Source organism: Periplaneta americana, chromosome 1 (genome assembly GCF_040183065.1).
Source record: "Periplaneta americana isolate PAMFEO1 chromosome 1, P.americana_PAMFEO1_priV1, whole genome shotgun sequence".
NCBI lineage: Eukaryota > Metazoa > Arthropoda > Insecta > Blattodea > Blattidae > Periplaneta > Periplaneta americana.
In genome coordinates this window covers 15,226,134-15,247,500 of record NC_091117.1, presented here as the reverse complement: position 1 = coordinate 15,247,500, position 21,367 = coordinate 15,226,134, and the positions used below count along the sequence as shown (strand labels likewise).

Here is a 21,367-nt window from a genome sequence, read left to right as displayed (position 1 = left end):
ATATGCAATAATATTACAATAAATATCAATAAAATTTACAATAAGTACTTACTTACTTACAAATGGCTTTTAAGGAACCCGAAGGTTCATTGCCGCCCTCACATAAGCCCGCCAGCGGTCCGTATCCTGTGCAAGATTAATCCAGTCTCTATCATCATACCCCACCTCCCTCAAATCCATTTTAATATTATCCTCCTATCTACGTCTCGGCCTCCCTAAAGGTCTTTTTCCCTCCGGTCTCCCAACTAACACTCTATATGCATTTCTGGATTCGCCCATACGTGCTACATGCCCTGCCCATCTCAAACGTCTGGATTTAATGTTCCTAATTATGTCAGGTGAAGAATACAATGCGTGCAGTTCTGTGTTGTGTAACTTTCTCCATTCTCCTGTAACTTCATCCCGCTTAGCCCCAAATATTTTCCTTAGCACCTTATTCTCAAACACCCTTGAACCTATGTTCCTCTCTCAGAGTGAGAGTCCAAGTTTCACAACCATACAGAAGAACCGGTAATATAACTGTTTTATAAATTCTAACTTTCAGATTTTTGGACAGCAGACTGGATGATAAGAGCTTCTCAACCGAATAATAACACGCATTTCCCATATTTATTCTGCGTTTAATTTCCTCCCGAGTGTCATTTATATTTGTTACTGTTTCTCCAAGATATTTGAATTTTTCTACCTCTTCGAAGGATAAATCTCCAATTTTTATATTTCCATTTCGTACAATATTCTGGTCACGAGACATAAGTACAGAAATAAAAAAATGAAATGAACGTAAATTTATTTCTAACTATAATTAAATAGATGCAATAAACCTAGGACTATAAATAAGAACTATGCTATAATAACGCCTACAATAAGCAAAAGTGAACCTAATTTATAAGTACTTCTATTACACCCAACTTAAGCAATTACATATCAACTTAATTAATTACATGACACAACTTAGATAATTACACTGCACCTACAATTACATTTTCAGTCTAATCTTTTCAACCTTTCCTTAAATGTATCGATTTTGAGAGGACCATCCTGAAAGATTGCCGCTGGTAAGCTGTTTCAGTCTACTATTGTGCGGTTAACAAAGGAAAATTTTGACACGTCCGTTCTTTGTTTTCTGCATTTAAACTTACTAATATGATCAGCCCTGCCTAAGTATGATAGTATTATTAATCTAGCATTGATATCGGTCCATGCTTTGTGTCCCATTTGTGCCTTAAACAATACGGTGAGTCTGGTTTTTCGTCGCCTTGATTTGAGAAATTCCCACCCTAAATCTTTTACTATCTCTTCACCATGTCCCTTTCCCATTTTGACATATTTTGCTGCCTTGCGTTGGACCTTTTCTATTGAATCGATTTGGTTTTGTCTGTACTGCTCCATATTCCATAATTGGGCGAACAAGGGTTTTGTACGCTAATTCTTTTGACCTTCGGTTAGATTTCTTGAGAATACGCATTGAGAAATGTAGTGCTTTCCAGGCTTTCCTTGTGGTATTAGTGACTTGTTCCTTCCAACCCAGTTTGTTACTTAAATATATACCTAGGTATTTACAAGTGTTCACTTGTGGCACCGATGTACCATTCAGCTGATATCAGAGTCTGATATCATGGCAACTATGTTATATCTTCCGAATAACCGAAAATATTGTTACTTCAGTATATACGTTTGAAAACCTGCTGTACATTGTATGGAATGCCACCCCCAGGTTGCGTCTGTATGCATTGGTGGCTAGTTGAGTTGACAGCACACGCAAAAGTTAGTATGCTGGAGTTTGTGCTGGAAGATGGATGTAAGTAAAGTTGAACAGCTATCATACGTGAAAATTGCAGTTCTTCGTGGCAGAAATGCTCGTCAGTGTCATTTTGAGCTACTAGAAGCATTGGGGGATAGTGCGTTGGAACATTCTCCCTACTTGCCTGATCTCAGTCCATGCGCCTTTGATCTCATTCCACAGTTGAAGAAGCCGCTACTTCATCCTTACATTAATGGATTCGTGCTCGTCGATTTAAGGGTAAACAGTTGGAGATACTGACTAAACAAAAGAACGATCATGAGATAAATTGATTGTGATAAATATAGTTGCAAAACGTATCGCGATGTATGACTGTGATTGGTTGGAATTCAAAATTTCATTACACTTCATTGGTCGAAAATGGAATGACGTCATATAAACGAAATAGTCACCATAAAATCACATCCCTGGTCATCAATATTGCTTTTAGAACTATTTTCTTGTCAAAATTAAAAAAATTAATATATGCATACACTAAAAATGCTGTAACTATTTATATAATTACATATTGAAGAGGAATTTGTATAAGGATTGCAAGTTTGTACTTAAATGTCCAACATTTGATGCGAAAAATGTAATTTCTGAAAATGAATTTTAAAATGTGCTGTCCTAGCTGCTTTATGAGATTCGATTGTTGTCTGTAATCAGGTGACGTCAGCGCCTCGGGTGTCGCCTCGACGCATGCGCAGTTCTCCACTTTTACTACACTCCCATCACGGTTTCAACCATCAATTTCTTTTTTTTTTTTGCACTTCATGAGTTTTTAATCGTATAAAATAATATTAACCAATAGAAGGTAGTAAAATATAGAGAAGTTACTTGTGTTGAGTCCATTCAATGAAGAACATTTTTCCTTCTCTAGAACTCAGTGTAGAAAATTAAATTGTCTAGTTGCTGAATTCAGGTAAGGATTTGATGATGCTGATAAACTATTTAATTAAACACATACATTGCGTTTTACTTGCTTGTGTATTAAATATAGACAAAACCAATAGTCTATAAGGACTTATTTTGAAAATGATTATGTAAAGCTTCTTCAAAGTGGTTTAGGAACGAAGATATATTAGTATTGAAATATTAATTACGTATTTTTCCAAAATAAAGGGTCACGGAAAGAGATCAATTGAAATACAATGAAAGCAAAGGAAGTACAAGGAAAACAAGGCGAACGGAAAGAAAACAAGAGGAATACAAGGAAAACAAGGGGAATGGAAAGAAAACAAGAGGAATACAAGAAGAACAAGGGCAGTGCAAGGATATCAAGCGGAATTCAATGAGATGAAGGGAAATTAATATAGATTAAGGGGAATGCAAGGAGATCGAGCGCAATGCAAGGAAAACAAGGAGAATACAAGAAGAACAAGGGAAACGCAAGGAGAAGGAGAACGCAAGGGAGGAAAAGGAGAACGTAAAGAGAAGAAGGAAAATTCAAGAAAATGAAGGGGAACGAAAGAGCATGCGAAATGTAAGGAGAACAAGGGGAACGAAAGGAAGACAGGAGGAATGCCAAGGAGAAAAAGAGAACTGAAGGGAAAAAGGGGAACGCATGGGGAACAAGAGGAGCGCAAAGAGAACAAGGTTAATGCGAGAAAAAGATGGATGCAAGGAGAATACAAGGACAAGGGGAAATACAAGGAAACCAGGGGAATGTAAGGAAAACAAGGGGAATGCAGGAACAACAAGGAAATGCAGGGAGAACAAGGTGAATGCAAGGAGAAGAAGAAATTACAAGGAGATCAAGGTGAATGCAAGGAGAAGAAGAAATTTCAAGGAGATCATGGTGAATGCAAGAAGAAGAAGAAATTGCAAGGAGATCAAGGCGAATGCAAGGAGAAGAAGAAATTGCAAGGAGATCAAGGTGAATGCAAGGAGATCAAGGTGAATGCAAGAAGAAGAAGAAATTGCAAGGAGATTAAGGTGAATGCAAGGAGAAGAAGAAATTACAAGGAGATCAAGGTGAATGCAAGGAGAAGAAGAAATTGCAAGGAGATCAAGGTGAATGCAAGGAGAAGAAGAAATTGCAAGGAGATCAAGGTGAATGCAAGGAGAAGAAGAAATTGCAAGGAGATCAAGGTGAATGCAAGGAGAAGAAGAAATTGCAACGAGATCAAGGTGAATGCAAGGAAATAAACATAAATGCAGGGAGATCAAAGGAATGCAAGGAGATAAAGGGGATTGGAAGGAAAACAAGGGGAATGCAAAGAAAATAAGGAAACGCAAGGAGAACAAGGTGAATATGCAAGGAGAAGAAGGAACTGCAAGGAGATCAAGGTGAATGGAAGGAAATAAAGATAAATGCAGGGAGATCAAAGGAATGCAAGAAGATAAAGGGGAATGGAAGAAAACAAGGGGAATGCAAAGAAAATAAGGAAACGCAAGGAGAAGAAGGTGAATATGCAAGGAGAAGAAGGAATTGCAAGGAGATCAAGGTGAATGCAAGGAGAACGAGGGGAATACAAGGAAATCAATGGGAATGGAAGGAAAACAAAAGGAATGGAAGAAAAACAATAGGAATGAAAGGAAAGTAAGAGGAATAGAAGAAGAAGAAGAAAAAGAAGAGGAATAAAAGGATAACAACGGGAATGAAAAAAATATTATACAAACAGAACAGAGGAAATTCAAGGAGAACAACGTGATTACTAGGAGAACAAATGGAACACAAGAAGAACAAGAAGAATATAATGGGGAAAAAATAAATACAATGAGAACAAAGGGAGTACAATGAGAATACGGGGTTACAGTGAGAACAACAGGAATACAAGGAGAACAATGAGAATACAAGGCGAACCATGGGCATAGAAGAATAACAGGGGATGTTGTATTTTTATGTGATCGTAAATTCCCAAGTTACCGCCCCCCATTCTTACTGTGCAGCAAGAAGTAGGCTATTTCTACGTCAATTTGTAGATTTCAGTCTGATCCCCGGTCCATTTGACTCATCGGAAACTGTCGCAATTTTTAAGAGTTTCTTGTGGACTGAAGTCCGCACAGTTCTTACACAAAGTGCTCTCAAATGGTAAACATGTTTATGTGAGCACGCCGACTGTGACGTACGACTACGGGTTTTTCTGTTCATGTTCATTTATCCAGGGATTGAAGCAAATTTTTCCAAGGCAGGCGCTGTTCGGGCTGAATAACTAGTGGCCCGTAAACATCTCTCGAATGTTTCGCTGACAGGTTTACTGTGGTGATATATCGTGCCTCAAGTGTCATCGCCGATGGCATTCGATACACAGAAGCATTCTCCGCCTGGTATTTCGATCTTGCAACATATTTTTCTCCTTCAGTGCTCCACCAAACAAACTGAATCGAGTACAGGAGGTAACGCAACGCGTGAGACGAACGGATGCTACCTCTCAGAACAAGTTTCGTTTTTACTGTGATGAATAGGAGAACATATCTGAAAATGTTGTATATTTTATTGCGTTTTGTTTTATGTTTTTATGGTTTAATGTTTGAAGTTCATTACATTGAACAATTTTCTAATTATAATACCTACACTTTATCAAAATGTGTGTTCAATTACATTGTTTTACACTACGCTACAATTTATTAAATCTATTACATTAAATTGTAATGTACTAAATTACATTGTATATTATGAAACTGGTACTAAATTACACCATATATTATAAAACTGATGACACAGTACGATAAACTCAATTACATTACATTGTTGTACACTTCACTTACTTACTGGCTTTCAAGGAGCCCGGAGGTTCATTGCCGCCCTCACATAAGCCCGCCATTGGTCCCTATCCTGAGCAAGATTAATCCAGTCTCCACCATCATATCCCACCTCCCTCAAATCCATTTTAATATTATCTTCCCATCTACGTCTCGGCCTCCCCAAAGGTCTTTTTCCCTCCGGCCTCCCAACTAACACTCTATATGCATTTCAAGATTCGCCCATACGTGCTACATGTTCTTCCCATCTCAAACGTCTGGATTTAATGTTCCTAATTATGTCAGGTGAAGAATACAATGCGCGCAGTTCTGTGTTGTGTAACTTTCTCCATTCTCCTGTAACTTCATCCCTCTTAGCCCCAAATATTTTTCTAAGAACCTTATTCTCAAACACCCTTAATCTCTTCCTCTCTTAAAGTGAGAGTCCAAGTTTCACAACCATACAGGACAACCGGTAATATAACTGTTTTACAAATTCTAACTTCCAGATTTTTGGACAGCAGACGGGATGATAAAAGCTTCTCAACCGAATAATAACAGGTATTTCCCATATTTATTCTGTGTTTACATTCCACTACAGTTTATTATATTACAACATGCTACATTACACTGCATCACAGTAAGAACCATACTACAACGTATTAAACTGAATTATATTAAGTTACATTACACTATACTACAATAATTTAAATATATTATATTAAATTATAATATTCTCCATTCCAGTAAAATCTATATCACATTATAGCAAATTACATTACATTACTGTACAATACACTGCACTACACTACATTTTATTAAATCCATGTGTATTGTATTACAATATGCTACATTACACTAAAAACATACTACAATACTCACTTACAAATGATCTTTAAGGAAGCCGGAGGTTCATTGCCTTCCTCACATGAGCCCGCCATCGCGATCCTGAATAAGATTAATCCAGTCTCTATCATCATATCCTACCTCCCTCAAATCCATTTTAATATTATCCTTCCATCTACGTCTCAGCCTCCCCAAAGATCTTCCAACTAACACTCTATATGCATTTCTGGATTCGCCCATAAGTGCTACATGCCCTGCCCATCTCAAACGTCTGGATTTAATATTCCTAATTATGTCAGATGAAGAATACAATGCGTGCAGCTCTGCGTTGTGTAACTTTCTCCATTCTCCTGTAACTTCATCACACTTAGCCCCAAATATTTTCCTAAGAACCTTATTCTCAAACACCCTTAATCTCTGTTCCTCTCTCAAAGTGAGAGTCCAAGTTTCACAACCACACAGAGCAACCGGTAATATAACTGTTTTATAAATTATAATTTTCAGTTTTTTTAAGCAGACTGGATGACAAAATATTCTCAACCGAATAATAACAGGCATTTTTCATATTTATTCTGCGTTTAATTTCCTCTCGAGTGTAATTTATATTTGTTATTGTATTTGAAGTTTTCAACCTTTTCAAAGGATAAATTTACAATTTTCATATTTTCATTTCGTACCGCATTACTTTACACCAAATTGCATCACATTACGTCATGTAACACAATATTTAATTTTTAATGCATTGCGTATAAAATGTTATATCAATTTAATGTAAGTTATGTTTATCTTGTGTTCGATCTTTAGTACATAATGTCTCGTGTGTAATACAAGATAGCGCTGAGTTCAGAAATTTTTATAAATTCCAGTAACAACAGGAAATACAGTGAGTACGTATTTATACCTCCACTCAGCAGTACTTAAAACATGTAAATAAGCTCCAAACTCGATGTAGCATTAATAGCATTTCCTAATGCAGTGAAGTACTTCCAACACACTAAAGAGTGATGTAATATTTTTTAGGGTAGAGTTCCTACAATACTGCGCAGGATGTCCCAAAGGGATAACTTACATTAAATTGATATAACATTTTAAATAAAACCAAGCTACACAGGATGTTCCTCGATATATCAGAGTATGAATATGACAATGTAACTCTAAATTCAAAAACATGGTTGATTTACAAACAGTACTGAAGTCCGTGTCTGAAGTCCTAGGGCGTTGGCCTTCCATCCATGCGGTCCTGGTTCGATCCCCGGCATTGTATTGTTAGTATTGTTTCATGGCGAGAGCGTGTGTTCAGATTATGGCGGGAAGAAAGGTAAGTGATGCGAGACGACAGGTACGAAGGAATAGAAGAGTTCAAGATTTCGAAGAGAAAGATAAGTGAATGTAAATTTCTTTTCTTATCTAGTTTAAGCCAACCTATTGATTCCAGGGATGGGGTAATATGATCATATTTACGAACATTGCTTACAAAATGTACACACAAATTATGAGCACGTTGAAGTTTCGTTTTGTTGTCCCTGGAGAGGTCAGTCAGTAAAATGTCGGCAGTCAAAATAGGGCAATATAAGCGTCTGCACAAGGGACTTTTTTAAGCAACATTTATCCTTTTTAGCACATTGATAATAGAATATACTTTTGTGCGAGATCGTGCGTATTTGCTTGGTTTCCGCACAAAACCATTCCGCGGAAAGTCTAAAATTCCACAGTCAGTATTCCCAACCTAACACACATAACAATTTCCCTCTTCTTACAGCTCAAGTGACATATTGATTTTACTGCTTTAGGCTTTTAACATATTTTTACAGACGTTCAATATAGTAATAATTATAAATTGGAAACTTACCACTGCAATTTCACCTAAATTGCACTGTTAATTATTGTTTTTAATTATTTGAAAAAATTAAGTAAACTCTACAACTCCACTGAAGTTACTGCATTCGTGATGCAAGTAACATTAAGGATGCCGTGAAAAAATCAACAAGATTCCAGACTCGTCTTAGACTGGGGGAAAAAAAAGACAGACGTATATCACGGCCTGCTGGAGTATAGTAAACACAGAAAACATTTTAAAGCAACAATTTTGAAGACAGATGTTTTTGTTTTGCAAATTTGCCGCCATTGAACAGAAACCAAGATGGAGATTTCATTGCAACTAATTAGAAATTTCTCTTTCAGGTATGTAATAAACGATATTCGCACAAAATAATGTACGATACACGAGCTGTATGTTTTCTTTCAATTCTCGGAAATTAAAAAAGCTCAACTACGTTTCGCTTTTTCAAACTTTTCCTCGAACATGAAAACTTCAACATACCGCTCTTGTAACGCATATTACTATTCTGCAGGTTTCTGTGACTTGCATGTCCCAGTTAAGATTATTATCCATGTGAATGCCAAGATTTTTTTTTACTGAAGAACTGAAAGGGATATGGACTGCACTTTTAAGGGGGACATGTCAAGTTGTTTCACAGCGTCAGTTTTCCGTTTGTGTCCTAGTATAATTGCTTGATATGGAGAAGAATGGAACGTGTGAAATGAACAGACAGAATGAGAAAAAATTAGCTGTTATAGAATGAGAGAATGAAGAAGGAATGATGCTGAAACTGATCAGGAAGGAAAAATAAATTGACTGAGTCACTGGTTAAGGAGGAACTGCCTACTGAAGATGCACTGAAAGGAATGGTGAACGAGAAAATGTTCGGCGAAGAAGAAGATATCAGATGATAGAAAACAGTAAAAAAACAATACATCGTATTTGGAGTCAAAGAGAAAGGCGGAATAGAGGGATGATTAGGGAATGTTGAGTTTGCAGTGAAGGACCTGCCCATTGTCAGAAAACTATGAATGAATTAATCTAAACCGACAAGTTCGAGCGCCCATCATCAATACAAACAGGTCTATCCTACTTCATATTTATTTGTATAATAAGTTAATGTTGGTTCATAAATAGTTTTTCAATATTTGCTTCCTCAGGCTGACCTTTATAGTAATCGATTCGAACAGTAAGGTCGAGGATATGACCTTTAGAACCAATTTCTTTAAAAGCTAATAAGTTTATGTCAATTGTACAGGTGCTACCGTTAAAGGCGTGGGATGAACTTCTTTACAAAGAGCAAAATCTGTTTTCCATAGTTCTGGAATCAAGGTACGAACCCAATGGTGATGAGAGTTTCTTAGTAGCTCGCCGTGCCAGGACCCTACAACGTGGGCAAGATTCTGTTTCTCCCCATCGCAACTCCGACAGAAGCTCCGGTACGGAGCAAACTTCGGAAACATTAGCTAACATTTTAAGCGTTACGCAAGCAAAAATGCAGTCAAGTACAAAGTAGTTCACCATTAATGTTGTCTACATTGTACAGACTTGTCATTTGGCATGCATATTGTAAGTGATGTACCTTATGTACTGAATTTTTTTCACGTCACGTTTTCAAAATATAGGGTACTTTTGGGGGGTAATTACACTTTTGATACACTTAATAACTGAGGTACATTTTTCTTCAAAACCGTTTAAAGGAAAAAAAAAACTAAAATTCTTTCCACCATTTATTATCATAATACACTGCTCTCTTAAATTGACTGAGTTTATTGGAAATTAAATCAATGGTTTTACCAAAACACGCCATAAAATGTTTCGTATAATAGTACATTATTCAACGAGCCTATAATGAAGGTAATTAAGAAGTGAGTATGGATATTTATGAAACGAGCGCAAGCGAGTTTCATAATTTTCATACGAGCTTCTTAATTACCATTATAGGCGAGTTTCATACGACTTTTTATGCTCGACCATATTTCTAACTTGATATTATTAATTTTATTGTATCTGACCTGGAGCAATGTCCCGTATCTTGTGAGATGTGCGCAGACGCGAAAGTATTGATTTTTTCTGAGGAACAGATGTGCACATTGACCTTGCTAGGCCATAAGAACCTACAGAGATAACATTGAAAAACGAGATGACAAATTGAATTATTTGATTATTATTTACAATTAACGCTAATTATTATAGTAACAGAACATAACTTTCTGCGACAGTATTGGATTTCCAGCCTTTGTGACTTTTCGCTAATTCTCTTTCGATTGCATATCTGAGAATAATCGATACTTGCGGTTTTATAACGGTAGAAAGCTGACCTGTCATTGGCTGAACAGTTGTAACCTGAGTCGTCATTGGCTGAAAGACCTGACCTTTAATGAGTAGGTGTACTTTAATGACATGCATTAAAGGTCTGCTACCAGGTGTATAATTACTACATTTAGGCATGGTCGAGCATAAAACAATTTTTATATCCAAAAAGAAAGCGAAAGCGGACAAAATTGTATTAACATTTTTTTTGTTTCAAATATCTCAAGAGTAGCCGCTGAAATTAATGACATTATACTTATGGATCACCCTGTATAAAATTTTATTCCGTTAGTTTTATTTTGAGTACCGAACCTCCTTTGTATAAGTAGATTCGTCTACCTTGCCGACTATGATTTATGGTGAAAGCGACTGTGCTTCCTCTATAATTAAGTTTTGGTACTTCTTCTTACATAAGGTGTTACACATTTTCTCAGTTTTTAGGTCAAATATTTACTTTTCACGTCACACAAAATCCCGCTATTTTATACTCAATTTTTCTTCATGGTTTTTGGTCACGATTTCTTACTGATACAGTCTCACATATTACTAAACATCTTGTGTAAAATAAAATCACTATTGGCCTGAACTTGTTCTTGTCCACACCTGTGGAGTAACGGTTAGCGCGTCTGGCCGGGAAACCAGATGGCCCGGGTTCGATTCCCGGTCGGGCCAAGTTACCTGGTTGAGGTTTTATCGGGGTTTTCCCTTAACCCAATATGAGCAAATGATGGGTAGCTTTCGGTGCTGGACCCCGGACTCATTTCACCGGCATTATCACCTTAGACTCATTCAGACGTTAAATAACCTGAGATGTTGATAAAGTGCCGTAAAATCACCTACTAAAATAAAATAAAAAAGTCGACCTGGTTGGTGAGTTGGTATAGCGCTGGCCTTCTATGCCCAAGGTTGCGGGTTCGATCCCGGACCAGGTCGATGGCATTTACTTACTTATTTACTGGCTTTTAAGGAACCCGGAGGTTCATTGCTGCCCTCACATAAGCCCGCCATTGGTCCCTATCCTGAGCAAGATTAATCCAGTCTCTACCATCATATCCCACCTCCCTCAAATCCATTTTAATATTATCCTTCCGTCTACGTCTCGGCCTCCCCAAAGGTCTTTTTCCCTCCGGCCTCCCAACTAACACTCTATATGCATTTCTGGATTCGCCCATAGGTGCTACATGTCCTGCCCATCTCAAACGTCTGGATTTTATGTTACTAATTATATTAGGTGAAGAATACAATGCATGCAGCTCTGCGTTGTGTAACTTTCTCCATTCTCCTGTAACTTCATCCCGCTTAGCCCCAGATATTTTTCTAAGAACCTTATTCTCAAACACCCTTAATCTCTGTCCCTCTCTCAAAGTGAGAGTCCAAGTTTCACAACCATACAGAACAACCGGTAATTTAACTGTTTTATAAATTCTAACTTTCAGACTTTTTGACAGAAGACTAGATGACAAAATCTTCTCAACTGAATAATAACAGGCATTTCCCATATTTAGTCTGCGTTCAATTTCCTCCAGAGTGTCATTTATATTTGTTACTGTTTCTCCAAGATGTTTGAATTTTTCCACCTCTTCGAAGGATAAATCTCCAATTTGTATAATTCCATTTCGTACAATATTCTGGTCACGAGACATAATCATATACTTTGTCTTTTCGGGATTTACTTCCAACCCTATATCTTTACTTGCTTCAACTAGAATTTCCTCGTTTTCCCTAATCGTTTGTGGATTTTCTCCTAACATATTCACGTCATCCGCATAGACAAGAAGCTGATGTAACCCGTTCAATTCCAAACCCTCTGTGTTATCCTGACGATGGCATTTAAGTGTGCTTAAATGCGACAGGCTCATGTCAGTAGATTTACTGGCATGTAAAAGAACTCCTGCGGGAAAAAATTCCGGCACATCCGGCGACGCTGATATAACCTCTGCAGTTGCGAGCGTCGTTAATTAAAACACAAACGCTAAAATAAAAAAAAAAAAACTTGTTCTCTTTTCAGAAATATTATAACGGGGTAATTGTTTACAGCTTTCTACATCTGCACGAAACGCCTACGGAAATTATTTCATATAACATATAAAAAATACTCATCTTTAAAGTGACTAGTTGCACGAAAAGTCTGTGCTTTTGAATGAAATTATTCTATCTAATTATAAATGCATAAACATATACATATTTATACACATTTTGAATATGCTAAAACGATAAATTACATTTCGTACCTCCTTTGGGGCAGATGAAGTTATTCATGCAGTGAGACCATTAGTTAGTTCGTTATTCATACAACTCCATGAAAATGAAAGTAAACAATGATATGTAAACTGTGTGACAACTTTTTCATACTCGACATACTGTCTCTTTGAGATAGGCAGGATATGTAGCACATATGGGTGAATCCAGAAATGCGTATAGAATGTTAGTTGGAAGACCTGAGAGGAAATGACCTTTGAGGAGGCCGAGACGTAGATGGGAGGATAATAATAAATGGATTTGAGGGAGGTAGGGACTGGATTAATCTTGTTCAGGATAGGACCGATGGCGGGCTTATGTGAGGGCGGCAATGAACCTACGGATTCTCTAATAGTAATATGCGTTACAAGAGCGGTATGTTGAAGTTTTCATGTTCGAGGAAAAGTTTGAAAAAGCGAAACGTAGTTGAGCGTTTTTAATTTCCGAGAATTGAAAGAAAACATACCGCTCGTGTATCGTACATTATTTTGTGCGAAGATCATTTATTACATACCTGAAAGACGAATTTCTAATTAGTTGCAATGAAATCTCCATCTTGGTTTCTGGTCAATGACGGCAAATTTGCAAAACAAAAATTTATATCTTCAACATTGTTGCTTTAAAATGTTTTCTGTGTTTACTCCAGCAGGCCGTGATATAGTCTGTCTTTTTTTCCCCCAGTCTATGATAAGTCTGGAATCTTGTTGATTTTTTTACGGCTTCCTTAATGTTACTTGCATCACGAATGCAGTAACTTTAGTGGAGTTGTAGAGTTTACTTAATTTTTTCAAATATTTAAAAACATTAATTAACAGTGCAATTTAGGTGAAATTGCAGTAGTAAGTTTCCAATTTATAATTATTACTATATTGAACGTCTCTAAAAATAATATGTTAAAAGCCTAAAGCAGTAAAATCAATATGTCACTTAAGCGGTAAGAAGAGGGAAATTGTTATGTGTGTTAATTTGGGAATACTGACTGTGGAATTTTAGACTTTCCGCGGATTGGTTTTGTGCGGAAACCAAGCAAATACTCACGATCTCGCACAATAGTAATATACGTTACAAGAACGGTATGTTGACGTTTTCATGGTCGAGGAAAAGATTGAAAAAGCGAAACGTAGTTGAGCTTATTTAATTTCCGAGAACATGGAAACAAACATACCGCTCTTGTATCGTACATTATTTTGTGCGAAGATCGTTTATTACATACCTGAAAGACGAATTTCTAATTAGTTGCAATGAAATCTCCATTTTGGTTTCTGTTTAATGACGCCAACTTCGGAAAACCAAAATATCTTTCTTCAACATTGTTTCTATAAAATGTTTTCTGTGTTTACTATACTCCAGCAGGCCGTGATATACGTCTGTCTTTTTTTCCTCCAGTCTATAAATGCGAACTTAAAACAAACGGTAAGGTTATGTAATGATTTATTTTTCATTTTAATATTTTAACAATATTATTTATATAACATATTGCAGTAATAACATCGGTATCTGGAATCTTGTTGATTTTTTCACGGCTTCTTTAATGTTACTTGTATCAGGAATGCAATAAGTTTCGTGGAGTAGTAGACTTTACTTAATTTTTGCAAATATTTAAAAACAATAATTAACATTGCAATTTAGGTGAAATTGCAGTGGTAAGTTTCCAATTTATAATTATTACTATGTTAAAAGTCTCTAAAAATAATATGTTAAAAGCCTAAAGCAGTAAAATGAATGTCGCGCTTAAGCGGTAAGAAGAGGGAAATTGTTATGTGTGTTACGTTGGGAATACTGAATGTGGTATTTCACACTTACCGCGTATTGGTTCTGTGCGGAAAACAAGCAAATACGCACGATCTCGCACAAAAGCCATTTGTAAGTAGACCTATGTAGCCTAAGTAACAAAGAGACTAGTATCATGAACAAACACTAAATATTCTGCATGTTCAGTACAGTACTGAAAAATATACGCAAAATTAAAAATAATAATGACCCAAGTACAGACACTTGAGGTACTCTACTTTTCAGAGCAGCACTGTTTATGGTGCATATTAAAAAATGTTTGTGCATATCACTATACACATTAAAGTATTTGTCTTTGTATACCTGCATATTTGGACTCTGATATATAAAACAATGCACATAATTTTTATTAAATCTTTACTCTAGAGTTCAACCGTAAAATTTAATTTCTGCCTGCACTTTTTATATTTGTTTTATTTCGTCTAAGAATTCTGCTTTGAAACTACGAAATATAATGAAATTTTTTGCGTATCCTAGCAACAGCTAATGGAGAGTGCAAAAGAGTTGAAAGCGACGAGTACTGTCTCTGTTTGAAAAGGCCGTGAATTGTCAGCTCCCTCTTTCCTTTATATTCCTGTGAAAACCGTATTTTTTGTAATGGAAATAAAACAAGCATTCCAACCCACAGTGCATATATATAAACTAGCGACAAGTTAAATTCTGGAAGCAGGTGACCTACATTTGAAATCTGTTGCGTCACATTTCCATCAACCAATTAATCTAGATTCTAGAGGGCACACAGAATTGAAAGCTCGAGGTACAAAATGTCAGCATTCGCTGTCATCAGTGGCGGAATATAAGACTAGCTCTGTCGTGTGTCATAGAAGTTCTATCATTACTAATGCATTGCTGGCTATAGCCATCTATATAACTACACGTAAAATAACTATTGACATATCTTCGTATCTGCGTATATATTTATTTTATTGAAGTATATGATGCATACAATAATGTGCCTGTATTCTGTACAAGTATAGATCTACCAGTTTATATTATTTAATGTACCGAAGCACATATGATATTTCCATGCAGATATTCTGCGTCATCATATCATGAAAGAGTAATGGAACGGAGAAAAATTCTCTCCGGCGCCGGGATTTGAACCTGGGTTTTCAGCTCTACGTGCTGATGCTATATCCACTAAGCCACACCGGATACCCACCCCGCCGTCGGACAGAATCGTCTCAGTTTAAGTTCCAACTCTTGGGTTCCCTCTAGTGGCCGCCCTCTGCACTACGTCATAGATGTCTATGAACGTAGGACTGAAGTCCACACATGTGCTGAGGTGCACTCGTTATGAGTGACTAGTTGGCCGGGATCCGACGGAATAAGCGCCGTCTTACGCATATCATATATATTATTTAATGCACCGAAGTACATATGATATTTCCATGCAGATATTCTGCGTCATCATACGATGAAAGAGTAATGGAACGGATCCCGGCCAATTAGTCACATGAATCACAGAAAATAAGTTTCGAGAAAAATATAAGAACCTACCTATAGTTAATGGATTTTCTGTTACGTCTGTGAAATTCTTACAGGAGGACCATACATTAGTATGTCTGATTACAAAATCATTGTATCTTAATTATCTCATTTCTTAGCGCCTTAAAATATTTTTTAATTTCTTGGACTCATGTTGTTTTAACAAGTAGGGTCTACCAATAAAAACTTCAGTATCCTGACAAAATATGAAGTGTATTGTTTGTTGTTATACAGTTTTCAATAAATTTATATTGTTATATTTTTTCATATTCAAAATGATTATTATCATTCACAAATTAAGTTCAAAATATCATAGCCGACTTAAAAAAAAGTCATTCGCGAGTAATTAATTTTCATACCAGTGTGTCACATGTTTAATGGCAATGTATGAGTACAGACATATCTTTAGTTCACAATAAGAAAATAACATAAATTGCATATTATCCCTCCGAAAAAGACGGTGTTTCTTGTTTTGGGATCTCTCTTCAAGGACTTTTTCTCTTTATATCATCCACTTCTACAAGTCCTTGAAGGTACATTGGTACACATCTTGTTCATTTTTGCTATTAAATGACGTAATTTTATTTAAAATGTCTATTCTATTTGGTACAGATACTTTCATAGAACAATGTTGATTATTTTTTCTTCTACTGAAGTCCACACCTGTGGAGTAACGGTCAGCGCGTCTGGCCGCGAAACCAAGTGGCCCGGGTTCGAATCCCGGTCGGGGAAAGTTGACTGATTGAGGTTTTTTCCGGGGTTTTCCCTCAACCCAATACGAGCAAATGCTGGGTAACTTTCGGTGCTGGACCGGCATTATCACCTTCATCTCATTCAGACGCTAAATAACCTAGATGTTGATACAGCGTCGTAAAATAACCCAATAAAAAAATCTTCTACTGAACTCTTGGAACTATACTCAGTGTCCAACACCTTGACAAAGAAGTGCATGATAGCAAATGCGTCATGGCTGCAATATGACGTAAAGCTTTAAAGCCACATGAGTCCGGGACTGATGTGGTTTTGAAAGAACTCAATATTTTAAGATTTTATAGAACGCTTAGTAACGATCGGACTCATGTTGTTTTGACTACCCATAATGCTTCTTATAGTGCGGTAACTCATTTTCGTAAAATGTGGACTCATGTGGTTTTACAAATGACCGATTCAAATGTTTATATGACATTTTTTGCTCAGAATATCTTCGGAAATAAGCTCTGTAAGTGACGGTAAATCCTCGTGAATCATCCTGTATATTTCTATACAGGGTGTTTCAAAAATACGGGGCATAATTTCAGGTATGTATTTCCCACATGTAGACAATCAAAATAGTTCATTACAACATGTGTCCGGAAATGCTTCATTTCCGAGTTATGGCCTTCACAACATTGAAATTCACCGGAACGTTTTTCTTTCCGCAGGTCGTTGTCATTACAGAAGATGTTCAAAATGTCCACCTCCTGCTTGAATACAGACCTCGCATCGATGTCTCATTGACCTGCGAACACGATCCCAAACTCCAGGAGTATTGCGTATGTCCTCAGAACATGCCACAATTCGATTCCGAAGGGATTCCAAATCAGGCACCGGAGACGAATAAACCAATGATTTTAAATGGCCCCACAAGTAGAAATCGAGAGGGTTCAGATCAGGTGAGCGTGGAGGCCAAGCAATTGGGCCACCTCTACCTATCCATGCATCAGGAAACCTTCGACCCAAGTACCGGCGAGCCGTACGACTGAAGTGTGCAGGAGCGCCATCATGCAAGAAGTGAATGTGTTGACGATTGATCAGTGGAGTGTCTTCTAAAACATTGCCGTCCGCCTCACCGTACATGAAGTGTATCTCTGCCAGCTCTTGATTTGAATACATGTTGCACAGTCTAACGCCTACACAACACTGAATGTAACCTTCGCCTCGGAATGAACTGTCAGAGTGCCCTCTTAATGTCTCCTTTGACGGCAACGACCTGCGGAAAGAAAAACGTTCCGGTGAATTTCAATGTTGTGAAGGCCATAACTCGGAAATAAAGCATTTCCGTACACATGTTGTAATGAACTATTTTGATTGTCTACATGTGGAAAATACATACCTGAAATTATGTCCCGTATTTTTTAAACATCCTGTATTATCGAAAAATGTATCTTTGTAATGTACGTGCATATATTTGTCTTATCTGCATAAATATGTGCATGTAATCTATTTATGTACCTCTCCATGTTTCCTAAAGTCCTTGGAAAACGGTATAATTTCTCCAAGGAATACTATTGAACGCTTTCTGTACATATTGCCATCAGCATATTAAACCTGTGTTCTGGTTCACTCTATGTTCATAACACGTGGATGGTCTGAACGTAATTAGCGTGCTGCTTGTTTGAAATCGCTGACGTACAGAGGCACGGGAGCCGTTCGCAGAACTGCAGTTCAGACATTGAGGACGTCTTCCCTGTGTGATTGACTCAATCTTGCTGCAACAAATCTCTGGCTCCGAAGTTTTCCAATCAAAACTTCGGAACTGCGGGCCCGATTTTAAAATATATTGATAAGCGCTCACTACCAACGTAACAAAAAAAATCCTCTTCTAACTGAGCTCTAGGTAATCGGATTTTTTCACGTATAACTTCGACGTCATTAGAATCCCCGACCGGTCCCATAGTACACATTAAAAGTCTCCTTGATTTTCCTTACTATACTAAGAGGAGTTGTGAGTTTTTAAGGCTGTTTTCTCGTTAGAAAACGAATATTTTATTATCATTCCTATGTTTATTTTACAACAGGAAAAGTGATGATTTTTTTACTGGATCTATACGGTTTTTTGAAATTAATATAGCTAAGTTAGTAGAGAAATTAGGTATGTCTTGACAGGTCCTGGGTTCAATTCCTATAGCTGACAGGATTTTTCTCATTTTCAGACTTCCAGGAGGGGCCCCGAAGTCCACTCAAAGTCCTCTGAAATTGAATATCACTTCATTTCTAGGAGTAGAAAGACGATCGAAGTGTCCACACCTGTGGAGTAACGGTCAGCACGTCTGGCCGCGAAACCAGGTGTCCCGGGTTCGAATCCCGGTCGGAGCAAGTTACCTGGTTGAGGTTTTTTTCCGGGGTTTTCCCTCAACCCAATACGAGCAAATGCCGGGTAACTTTCGAAGATGGACCCCGTACTCATTTCACCGGCATTATCACTTTCATTTCATTCAGACGTTAAATAAATTCAAATTCAAATTTATTTACAATTTTCATTTGAAATGAATACATATGTATGGATACCCGAAATGAGCATATGCTCGTACTCGGGTACAGTCCAGTAGTCTACATAAATTTTACAGGGATCAAAATAATAATGTTGATGATAGAAATAATAGTAATAATAATAATAATAATTATAATAATAATAATAATAATAGCATAATCGTGACAGAAATGATACAAAGATTGTAATACAAAATAATGCATTAATAATAATAATAATAATAATAATAATAATAATAATAATAATAATAGCATAATCGTGACAGAAATGATACAAAGATTGTAATACAAAATAATTCATTAATAATAATAATAGTAATAATAATAATAATAATAATAATAATAATAATAATAATAATAGTGATAAAACAAAAATATTTACAATAATAAAATAAATACTAGGACGGATAAAATAAAATAAAAAACCACTAGCGAGAGCTAACACAACTTAAATAAGCATATAATAACCAGAAAAAATGACGAACTCGAAAATAAATAACCTGAGTTGTTGATACAGCGTCGTAAAATAACCGAATAAAATAAAATAAAAGCGATCGAAGTGTGGTGCCGACCATATTATCTCATTCTAATGCCGAGATAATGAAAGCATGCAGCTCTACCTCCTTGCTCTCTATCCGTCTGCATGGCGTCTAAATGAGAAAGCCTTTTATACTAGATTTCAGGGTATTATGTTGTTTGTTTAATTTTTTGCTTACATTAATATGTATCAACATAATGATAGTGTAAGAGTGCAGTAAGATAAACAATCAATGAATATAATAAAATTAATGTGAAAGAACATCTGAACCAGAGTGCTGCATTGGAGTTAAATCGCTCGATTGAACTCGGTCGAGTGTCGTACCTTTGAGTGAAATAAGATCGGTCGTGATAAGCTCGTAATAAATAGAAGCACAGTACAAGGTCATCTCACCGACATGTCTTATCTTGTATGGAAGGCGACAGATAAGATACACATATGTTTTGCTCACACGGTAAAAATAAGGCTTTATTTTCTGCGTTTATGAAAAACGTTTAATGGAACAGTCAATGGAACGTACCAAAACAGGAACATGAAGTTATAAATAAAATAGTATGAAGAACTTCGATATACAGTTATTATTGCTAATTAATAATTATTCAGTGTTTGATTTACCACATATATAATATGTTAGGTCCATACATAGTGTTCCGTCTATATACTGCGACAATGTAGAAACATTTTACAATAGTAATATACGTTACAAGAGCGGTATGTTGACGTTTTCATGGTCGAGGAAAAGATTGAAAAAGCGAAACGTAGTTGAGCTTTTTTTAATTTCCGAGAACATGAAAACATACATATCGCGCTCGTGTATCTTACATTATTTTGTGCGAAGATCGCTTATTACATACCTGAAAGACGAATTTCTAATTAGTTGCAATGAAATCTCCATCTTGGTTTCTGTTTAATGACGGCAACTTTGGAAAACCAAAATATCTTTCTTCAACACTGTAGCTATAAAATGTTTTCTGTGGTTACTATACTCCAGCAGGCCGTGATATACGTGTCTTTTTTTCCCCCCAGTCTATAAATGCGAACTTAAAACAAACGGTAAGGTTATGTAATGATTTATTTTTCATTTTAATATTTTAACAATATTATTTATATAACATATTGCAGTAATAACATCGGCATCTGGAATCTTGTTGATATTTTCACGGCTTCCTTAATGTTACTTGTATCAGGAATGCAATACGTTTCGTGGAGTAGTAGACTTTACTTAATTTTTGCAAATATTTAAAAACAATTATTAACATTGCAATTTAGGTGAAATTGCAGTGGTAAGTTTCCAATTTATAATTATTACTACGTTGAACGTCTCTAAAAATAATAGGATGTTAAAAGCCTAAAGCAGTAAAATGAATGTCGCGCTTAAGCGGTAAGAAGAGGGAAATTGTTATGTGTTTGCGTGTTGATAAAGCGTCGTAAAATAACCTATTAAAATAAAAAAAAAATGTGTTTACGTTGGGAATACTGAATGTGGTATTTCACACTTACCGCGTATTGGTTCTGTGCGGAAAACAAGCAAATACGCACGATCTCGCACAAAATATTATTGATATAGCAGAAGCCTAGATTAATAACAATATTAGTACAGAGATAACGTCACAGGAAA

General features: G+C 36.4%; 1 protein-coding gene across 1 annotated transcript in view; it reads left to right on the top strand.

Moving 5' to 3' along the window:
* Con (connectin) overlaps window positions 1-2,041 on the top strand; it is a 1,055,959-nt gene extending 1,053,918 nt beyond the window's left edge. The window contains exon 8 of the mRNA XM_069839240.1: window positions 1,793-2,041. Within this exon, the coding sequence (XP_069695341.1) occupies window positions 1,793-2,041 (249 nt within the window). The remainder of the gene's footprint in view (window positions 1-1,792) is intronic.
* Window positions 2,042-21,367: the final 19,326 nt, after the last annotated feature.